Genomic DNA, 10,782 nt, shown 5'->3' with positions numbered 1-10,782 from the left:
GTGCTACTGAGGCACACATCGACGCTTGCGCTGGATATGATCCCTAAAAAGGATGGCTAACATAACGGCGGCAAAGGCTGTCATGTAGAATAAAGATCTGAGATTTATCTCTCACGGGGGTTGAATTTTCCGATTTTTTTTTGCTGAGTTTAGGATTGGAAATTGCCGGGCAGTTTCCAAAGTGGTGAAGGCGCTCTCGTAACGCACAACTTATCACTACTAATCGAGGAACAAGAATGGAAATGATTAAAGTTTGCTTTCACATTCGATAGGAAAACGATGCAGTCGTGATCCACTTTTCACTTGGATGAAGTGGGATTCCCCAACTGGTGTTCTTTATGATCGACCTATCCGCGCACGTCCCAAATCTAAAATTTACTGCAATGTCGTCCGTCTGCCGCTCTCTATAGTTCTGAGTGTTGGCCGACTATAAAGGATAATGAACGACGTCTTGCGGTAATGGGGACGAAGATGTTGCATTGCACTGGTGGCGTGACACGTTTTGATCACGTCTGAAATGAGAATATCCGCGATCGATATGGGTGTGCACCGATCGTGGAAAAACTACGAGAGAGGCGTTTTCGATGGTGTGGTCAAGTAATTTATTTTAACGAAAATTCAATAACCAGTATTGGTCAGAACATTGAAGTCAATGGTAGGCAACCAAAAAGCCAGCCAAAACAATGGTGGCTTGATACACTGGATGGGGATTTAAAGGTCTCGCCATTACATCCTGATGAGGCATTTAATAAAATAAAATGACGAAACCGATCACCGACCCCGCTTGTGAACTGAAGGCTGAAGAAAAAGAAAAAGATGTGAGGAGCGACGAGTGCGCGACAGCTCCGTGTCACACAGCTAAAAATTCCGTTGCCCTCTATTTTCTAGAAAGCGATTTAAATAAATCATTTGATGGAAAGCCCTGTATTGACAATAGTCAACCTCATACGCTTCACACTCTCAGTTTAATATTATTAGCAAATGCCAAGAATTTAACCAACATCAAATATTAGAAAGGGCTTGGCAGAATTAGATTCTTCTTGAATGGAATTTTAATATTTCACTTGAATGTCAATTATTATGGTTAATTATGACGTCAGGATCTTATTTGCATGGATTAGGAAGCAGTAAATTCGCGCGAAATTGCTAAGTTTGAACTGCTATAACTTTGGCGTTAATGGCCAGATTTCCACAAAATTTAGCACGTATATAGGAAATATTGTCCTCTATGCTGGTACAAAATCGGAAGTCCAACGATGAATTTAAGGGGGGTTTTCCAGTAAATTTCTAAAAAGTAGTAATATACTGTTAGTAAGTTTATTTGAGCAGATATCGGAATGGGATATATTTTGAGGCCTAGATTTCATCCAAGCGCACCACCCTGACTTGTTTCGGATTTTAAGGTTGGGTAGTTTCCGAAAATGAGTCCTGTCTCACTTTAAGTGCGCGCATTTTGACTCCTTACTCACGCACTTTGCAATTAACGCCAAAACTAATATCAGTTTCGGAAAGTACAAATCAAGACCTTTCATTTGATACCATACACAACTGTATCCCGTGAAAAGAATTTTTGAATCCCCCCTTTGGATGTATGGGTAGCCCCTTTCAAAGTCCACCTCAATTGATGCCACTCGCTGTATGCGTGGGATTTCATAGTTTCCATCTGTCCAGCAAATTTGATTCGGATCGGTTTAGCCGTTTTGGAGAAAAGTGCGTGTGACAGACAGACAGACATTGAATCGATTTTAATAAGGTTTTGTTTTACACAAAACCTTAAAAAAAAAACATGCACGACACACTCCGCACTTATCATTTTCCCTCTATTCTTTTCATTTTTCTTTCGAATAAAAATCAATTTACCAGCCATGTAGTGCGACAAAGCAGAGCAGGGCGTCACACGGATAAATCTCCTTTCCGTTCCAGAAGTCTGAAGAAATTTGAAATTGGAATATTAGAATTTCAAAAGCGGCCAGGAAAATTATATCGACGTAACATCTCATCGTCATTCGATTACCCCGAGAGCAGTTGTCGATCCATTCCCGGTGGATGAGAATTTAGCGTCTGTTTACTTGCATGTAATGCAAATTAAATAGAAGTACGTATAGGTATAGAGAAATTTGATAGGATGTAGTTCAAAGAAGTTCCTTGGGGAAAACGTAAAGATTTAAGGTGGCTTTAGGGGTAAAAATCATCCACCGTGACCCTATGTGAAAATATTCGAAAAACCTTGAATCCATTCTAGTAAGGCTTTCGTTTACACAATACGGTCGAGAAAATGATTTACCTGGCAGGATTCCTCTCAATAAATGTATAAGACCTCATGTTTTCCATATTATATAACATTTCACTTTATTTTTAATTCTCTTCAAACACGAACTGCATTCCTTCCTTGATACTTCGAACTGATCAACAGCTTCGATGATAAATAACGAACTACCGAACAGTAGTGATGACACAAACCAATCCCAGCGTAATTCAACTTAAAGCACCATTCAATTTATTGTTTTCAACTTTGTTATCAATTTCACCACGGCTAGTACTGCACTTTCTGAATATGTCATAATAAAACGTCAAAGACTATTGAACTTGTCAACTCCGCAAAACAGATTATTCTATTCTTTCGGTGAAAACTCCACATATAACAATCCAAACATGTTTCGTTCATCAACATTTGAGAAAACCCTAGGTGAGTGACATTTTCATACAGAAAAATCATCAAGAAGAATAATTTTCCGTAGTTGTTTGTGAACTATTCTTTTGTTTGCCGACTGCAACGCAGCTGATGACTAATACATGTTTTGCACTTTTCACTATCATTGCAGAAGTTGCAACGAGCCACCTCCTTTTGGAACCCGACTGGCCGTCCATTCTACTGATATGCGACACAATACGGCAGAGCGATGTTACGTGAGTCCTCAGTTTCCAGAAGGAAGAAAATGGGTTGATAAAAATGGCTTACTTTCAGGGCGAAGCAGGCGTTCCAAGCGATAAAGAAGAAAATGCAGTCACCAAATCCTCATACGGCATACTATGCTCTCCTGGTTCTCGAGAGCGTCGTGAAGAACTGCGGAGCCCCCATCCACGACGAAATTGCGACCAAGGAGAACTGCGAAATGTTTAGTTCGTTCATTGAGACAACCCCCCATGAAAACTGTCGAGCTAAAATGCTGGAACTGATTCAGACCTGGGCTTACGCGTTTCGTCAATCCGACAAATATCAGGCTGTGAAGGTAAGAGCAGTGTTTTCATTTAATTCATCAGTTCCTTAGGGTGCCGGCATTTAAGATGGTTCCAAAGTCATCTCCGAAGAAGTCTAGAATTTAGTTATCAGTTAAAGATAGATGAAACGTGAATTGTGTTTTCGAAAATTGAGTAAGGTATGCGGCATGAGAGGTTAGGTGGAGTGATGAGTAGTAAAGAACATTTAAGCTTTTGGGGACTCCAGGGAAATGATGGAGAATATTGTTCAGAAATCGTAAAATTAATGGCAGGTTATCAAATAGGACATTTTGGGAGTGCCCTTCAACATCTTCTGTGGTTATACACTGGTTTGGAACAATTTGCAAGTTGCTGCTCTGAACACAGTGCACAGATGGTTGTTGTCAGTTCAATCTATTTTCCAAAGGCATCAGCGGTAACCGCTGACGAATATGATTCGCGGACCGAATATCCTCACCTGCATACTAAATTACACCCCTATACCACTTTAATCGCTCACCCCGCTGAATTGCCGTTAGGTATTACCTCCCCAATTATACATTCTTGTGTAGTTGTTGCTCGCTCCCTTTGTTACAAATGCTACAACGTCCGCCCTCGGACTGTTGCATGTGATCCACCAGAAAACGCGCGTTCGGGGTGTTGGTGCTCTACGTCACGAAGTTTCTGCAAGGAATATTCATCGTCTGCGCCTACTTGGCTTGGAAAATTTGTACATATTGGAGACTCATTATTGACCAAACGTGTGTAGGTACACTCATGGACAGATAAATAAGAACAGTTATTGCGTAGAACCTATATCGCAGTTGAACACTTATGAGGTGATTTACGCATTTTAAAATTAATGCATTAGCTCATCATCATCAACGGCGCAACAACCGGTATCCGGTCTAGGCCTGCCTTAATAAGAAACTCCAGACATCCCGGTTTTGCGCCGAGGTCCACCAATTCGATGTCCCTAAAAGCTGTCTGGCGTCTTGGCCTACGCCATCGCTCCATCTTAAGCAGGGTCTGCCTCGTCTTCTTTTTCTACCATAGATATTGCCCTTATAGACTTTCCGGGTGGGATCATCCTCATCCATACGGATTAAGTGACCCGCCCACCGTAACCTATTGAGCCGGATTTTATCCACAACCGGACGGTCATGGTATCGCTCATAGATTTCGTCATTGTGTAGGCTACGGAATCGTCCATCCTCATGTAGGGGGCCAAAAATTCTTCGGAGGATTCTTCTCTCGAACGCGGCTAAGAGTTCGCAATTCTTCTTGCTAAGAACCCAAGTTTCCGAGGAATACATGAGGACTGGCAAGATCATTGTCTTGTGCAGAAAGAGCTTTGACCCTATGGTGAAACGTTTCGAGCGGAACAGTTTTTGCAAACTGAAACAGGCTCTGTTGGCTGGCAACAACCGTGCGCGGATTTCCTCATCGTAGCTGTTATCGGTTGTGATTTTCGACCCTAGATAGGAGAAATTATCAACGGTCTCAAAGTTGTATTCTCCTATCCTTATTCTTCCTGGTTGACCAGTGCGATTTGATGTTGTTGGCTGGTTCGTTTTCGGTGCTGACGTTGCCTTCATTGATGTGCAGCCCAAGATCTCGCGCCACCTGCTCGATCTGGATGAAGGCAGTTTGTACGTCTCGGGTGGTTCTTCCCATGATGTCAATATCGTCAGCATAGCTCAGCAGTTGGATGGACTTAAAGAGGATCGTATCTCTTGCATTTACCTCGGCATTACGGATCACTTTCTCAAGGGCCAGGTTAAAGAGGACCCATGTTGTTGTTGTTGTTGATGTCGAATGGTCTTGGGAGTGATCCTGCTGCTTTTATCTGGCCTCGCACATTGGTCAGGGTCAGCCTAGTCAGTCTTATTAATTTTGTTGGGATACCGAATTCTCTCATGGCCGTGTACAGTTTTACTCTGGCTATGCTATCATAGGTGGCTTTAAAGTCGATGAAGAGATGGTGCAACTGTTGTCCATATTCCAACAGTTTTTCCTTCGCTTGTCGCAGAGAGAAAATCTGATTTGTTGCTGATTTGCCTGGAGTGAAGCTTCTTTGGTGTGGGCCAATGATGTTCTGGGCGTATGGGGCTATCCGGCCTAGCATTAGCTCACCTTCTAGTAAAATACTCATTCCAATATTAAATAATAATAATAATAATCGTTGGTGCAACAATCCATGTTGGATCAGGGCCTTGAAGTGTGTTAGAGCACTTCATTCAAGACCGTAACGGTACACTCCAGGATTACAGAACCCTGTAGGAGGCAATATGGTCAGCATTGCACTCGTCCGAGATTATTACCCTGATTTGACTCAGGTACCCATTCACAGCTGAGTCGACTGGTATCCGACGTCAAATCACGATACAAATTCCACTGCCACCAGTGAGATTCGAACCGCCACCTTCCGTACGGCAGTCTTGCGCTCTAACCACTCAACTATCCGGACACCCAATATTAAAAGTTATATAAAAGAACAAACTTTTACAAAAAAAGGAACTATAAAGGAAGAACCCTGGGTAAATAAATAAGGATATTTGGTCTTTCCTCGAAATGATAGCTACAAAATTATTTAAAATATTTTTTCTTCACTGGAAAAACATTCCTGCCATTAATATCGGGATATTTCGAACAACGTTTCGCATCCTTTTAGGCATAGTGCAAATTAACTTTCTACAGGTCATTTGGAATATGTTTCCATTCGTCTTATTTCCAGAAATTTCACACGAAAACTTGCTTTTTATATCACCCAACAAGTTTTTAATTGTATTTAGGGCCGGTGATTGGCCAGGTCACTTAGTCATTAGTATCCTCAGGAAGACTTTCACACATTGTTCACCTTTCGGGTAGGGATGAGATAGCTAAGTGGTATTGCTGCGTCAGTGTATTAATGTCGCCTACATGACTTGTATGTGCTTCTTCATCTTATCCCAGCAGGAAACGGATTCGTCCGAAAGATTGATCTTGGATGCATCTAATTATTTACTCCTCACTTCCTAGGAGAGCAAACATGGATCTATTGTCGAGAATGTTGCGCGTGTTTGCTTCCAACAAGCTTCCCATAGAGAAATTTTGAAGCATCATTCTTCCACTGATTCCATTAAGATCCGTTACCATTAATTCGAAATGAATCTTTAAGGAAGCGCCGCTTTTGGTCCCCGTTGGGATGTGGGAAGCAATAAACAGTTGTGCCATGTCTGTTGTTATGACAGATGCTGCTACGTGCGCGCAACCACGTGGGCGCACACCAATGCAATGCATCACATACACGACGCTAAAACCAGTCCTTATGCGCGGAATTCTGCTCCCGCACCTCCCGTCGCGGTCGAGTATTTGTAAGACATTTCCGTCTCCATAAAATTTTAGAAAATGTGCTGGGAGGAGTCTCTTGTGTATATTCTTGTTGAGTATCCTGTAATAGTTAACCCCTGTGTTACCCCTCAGATACCAATAGACGTACAATGATTATAATAATAACTATATTTTACAATATCATCGTTACAAAAAATAAAGAATTTGCGATGTTTACACACCAATATAACAACCGAAACCGGAAGCTTGATGCTTCAGGTATAAAAGGTTTTGCGTTTCTCTTTGTGAGGAGCATACCCCAGTTCTCCATTGGCTGATAGCGTTGACTCGAGATATTCAAATTGCTCAGTGCTGCAGTAACCTGCTCAAAGCGAATTAAATATCTCGGTTCAATGCTATCAGGTAATGGAGAATTGCGTAATGAAATTGTTTCACGCATTTATGCGACCTGGATGAAGTGGCATTCCACAACTTGTGTTCTTTGTGATCGATGTATCAGCGAACGTCTCAAATCTAAAATTTACCGCAATTTCGTCCGTCTTCCGCTCTCTATGGTTCTGAGTATTGGCCAACTATAAAAAACAATGCACGGATTCTTGCGGTAATGGAGACGAAGATGTTGCATTGGACTGGTGGCGTGAAACGTTTTGATTACATCCGAAATGAGGATATCCGCAATCGATATGGGGTTGCACCGATCGTGGAGAAACTTCGAAGATGGCGTCTTCGATGGTATGGTCACGTAATTCGCGTTAACGAGAATTCACTTACCAAGATTGCTCTGAACATCGAATTCAATGGTAAGCGACCAAAAGGCCGGCCGAAACAAAGGTGGCTTTATACGCTGGATGGGCATTTAAAAGCCTCGAAAAGATCAGGTATTTTATAAAATAAAATGACGAAACCGATCACGACGGGCCGACCCCGCTAGTGAACGGGACAAAAGCTGAAGAAAAAGAAGAAGATGTGAGGAGCGACGAGTGCATGGTAGCTCCATGTGACATAGTTAAAAACTCCATTGCCCTCTAGTTTTTAGAAACGATTTAAATAAATCATTTGGTGGAAAGCCCAGTATTGATAATAGTCAACCTGACCTGGATTTCCATAAGATGTGACATGCGTATGCACGATACAGTCCTGCAAAATTTAGTACTCCTAGCATGAACCCCTTAAGGTTTTTCAGTCAATTTCTGAAAGTTGGTAATATACTATTAGTAAGTTTATTTGAGCAGATAACGGAATGGGACATCTTTCGAAGCTTAAATTTTACTTAAGTGTTTTGCACAAAACCTTAAAAAGAGCTTGGTAGAAGTAGATTCTCCATGAATGCGAATATAATATTTCACGCGATTCTCAATTATTCTCGTTAATTATGACGTCAGTATCATATTTGCGTGGCTTTAGAAGCAGTAAATTCGCGCGAAATTGCTAAGTTCGAACTGCTATAACTTTAGCGTTAATGGCCATATTTTCATGAAATTTGGCATGTGCATGCGAAATATGCTGGTGCGAAATTTGGTGGTCCTAGGATAAATTTAAGGGTTTTTTTCAGCAAATTTCTAAAAGTTGGTAATATGCTATTAGTAAGTTTGGGAATGGACATATTTCGCGGCCTAGATTTCATCTAATCGTACCATCCTGATTTTTTTCGGATTTTTGAGTTGGGTAGTTTCCGAAAATGAGTCCTGTCTCACTTTCATTTGATACCCTACCCGACTATATCCAGTGAAATTTTTTTTTTCAAACCCTTCCCCTTTCCATGTATTGAGAGCCCCCCTTTAAACTCCACCTAAATGTATATCACTCGCTGTATGCGTGGGATTCCATAGTTCCCATCTACACACCAAATTTCGTTCGGATCGGTTTAACCATTTTGGAGAAAAGTGGGTGCGACAGACAGACAGACAGACATTGAATTAATTTTAATAAAGTTTTGTTTTACAAAAAACCTTAAAAAAGAAAATAATGAATCTCATTATTATATTACATTGTAATAAGTAGATTTATTCAAGATAATTTGAATTTATTGATTGCAATCTTCTGCGTTGGTCGTTATTTTAGGAATCATTTGATAAATATCGTAGTAAACAACGTAAGCACCAACAAAAGCAATATCAAGGATGCTGAAAAGAAAAGTGAGCAATGAACCTCACGCACATTTGGTCCATAGTATTGACATTGGTTTTAGTTTTATTATAAAATACAATTATTTGAAACTAAATCATCATATAAACAATAAATAAATGTATGATAAACCCAGATTAGCACATCAAATATTTTGTTTTGCATATGTTACCTTAAAAATTCGCTCTTGTCACCTCCAGTCTTCCTTTGCATATATAGTTGGCAAATTAAAACATTGTGTGACATTTTGCATTCACGACAAATAAAAACCATATTTATTTTTACAAAAAAAAAGTTAAATAATATTTACAATACACGAACGCATAATAATACCGATCAATATACGGACATATGTGAGCTCTGTTAGCCAGGACTGTGCAGCGCATATATCTTCCTTCTTCGAGTAAAGGACACGTACTAAGCTAAACTGCCTACTGACATTTGAGTCGTTAGCTTGTTGCAGTGACCAAATCAAAGGCATATTTTTGCATGCATAACGTGATAGCTCCTAAGTTATTTTGATACATCAATGACGTCATGGTATCGAGAATAAGATGAATGAGACCAATCTCATACCAAAACAAGTCGAAAAACCGGAAGCTGGACGCTTCAGATATAAAAGATTTTGGCTTTCCCTATGTGAGGAACTTTCAGCGTGTGGCAGTTGCATTTGCATAATAATTTAAAATTAAATTGCACTAGCAGATACTTACTTGTGTCCGGATAGCTGCCGGCTGTCGTACGGAAAGTCGCAGTTCAAATCTCACTGGTGCCAGTAAAATTTGTATCGTGATTTGACGTCGGATACCAGTCGACTCAGCTGTGAATGAGTACCTGAGTCAAATCAGGATGATAATCTCGGGCGAGCGCAATGCTGACCACATTGCCTACTACAAGGTTCTGTAATCCTGGATTGTGCCGTTACGGTCTTGAATGAAGTGCTCTAACACACTTCAAGGCCCTGATCCAATATGGATTGTTGCGCCAACGATTATGATTATTAGCAGCTACTTGCACAAATAATTTGCTCTGCAAAGTACTCTATCGATTATAGTCAATTACATACGCTTCACACTAGGAGTTCAACATTATTAGCAAATGCGAAGAAGTTCACCTAAAACAGATTCAAACAACTCGCAATACCGACTTAAGGTATAAAGGTTTTGTGTTCATCTTGTGTTGGAAGTTTACTAGCAACAAAACATACCTCCAGTTCGAAATATTCTCTGATATATGTACAGTGCAAGACTCCGTGGGCGGACATTCACGGACCCAGTGATATTGTCCGGTCAAGGGAGATGTCGAACAAATAGAGCGTTCCATTTGAACTCAATGTTTAAAAACTCTTCGACAGTTTGTTCATTTGATTTGACCACTTGGCATTCATTTACAAGTGTCGGCAATGGTAGGTCATCCTCAGAATCAAACCCTTCAATATCAAGACTGGGGTCAATAAATTCTGTCTCACGGAAACAGTTTCTAAGAGAATCTGCCTCAACTTTATCCCAATTAGCTTTAATAAAACGAGGTGTTAAAGAATTTTTCTTTTCTGATCTTTCTATCTAATTGTTGTAACCAGCCAGTCAGTATATCACGCGTTATCCACGCCTTTTTTCTAGATTTCATGCAGCCGGCAATTCCTTGATAGCAGCCAGCCGCTGTGTCAATGACTAACGTTTCGTTTTCCCAAGCCATACTTAGATAAAAGAACAGTGAGCCATTTCTCGGACAACTTTCCACGAGTACATTTCTCGGATTTTGGGGCCAACGTTTTGCCAGTCATCCTCTGGTTTGCAAGGAAGGGAGCTTTTCCTTAAACTAATTGAAGTCCGCTTGATATACGCAAATATACATTTGAAGCTAACGTTGTGTCGTTTGGGCCATTTGTGTAACCATTCATCTGAAGCTGAAAACAAAAAATATCCCACTTGTTCGGCTATATATTTCTTTTGTCTTCGCCCTCACGATTGGTCCGGAAATGGGAATATTTTTGCTGCTTGCCCTTAAAAACCAGTCTTAGCACAACTTATCAACCTGGGAGCCTTATGGGATAAGTCCAATCTTCCTTTGGTGAATGTTAATTTCGGAACCCCATTTAGCTTTGATGACGTGTTTATTTCTTATAAT

The 10,782-nt window shown here is 40.6% G+C and overlaps 1 protein-coding gene across 1 annotated transcript in view; it reads left to right on the top strand.

Moving 5' to 3' along the window:
• Window positions 1-2,536: 2,536 nt before the first annotated feature.
• Window positions 2,537-10,782, top strand: part of LOC119656512 (hepatocyte growth factor-regulated tyrosine kinase substrate) — a 35,099-nt gene continuing 26,853 nt past the window's right edge. The window contains exons 1-3 of the mRNA XM_038062852.1: window positions 2,537-2,686; window positions 2,823-2,907; window positions 2,966-3,230. Of these exons, the coding sequence (XP_037918780.1) occupies window positions 2,653-2,686; window positions 2,823-2,907; window positions 2,966-3,230 (384 nt within the window). The 5' untranslated portion in view covers window positions 2,537-2,652. The remainder of the gene's footprint in view (window positions 2,687-2,822; window positions 2,908-2,965; window positions 3,231-10,782) is intronic.

This window comes from Hermetia illucens, chromosome 1 (assembly GCF_905115235.1).
Source record: "Hermetia illucens chromosome 1, iHerIll2.2.curated.20191125, whole genome shotgun sequence".
NCBI classification, from domain to species: Eukaryota; Metazoa; Arthropoda; class Insecta; order Diptera; family Stratiomyidae; genus Hermetia; species Hermetia illucens.
Note: the sequence above shows the minus strand (reverse complement) of the source record. Positions and strands in the feature narration are given on the sequence as shown.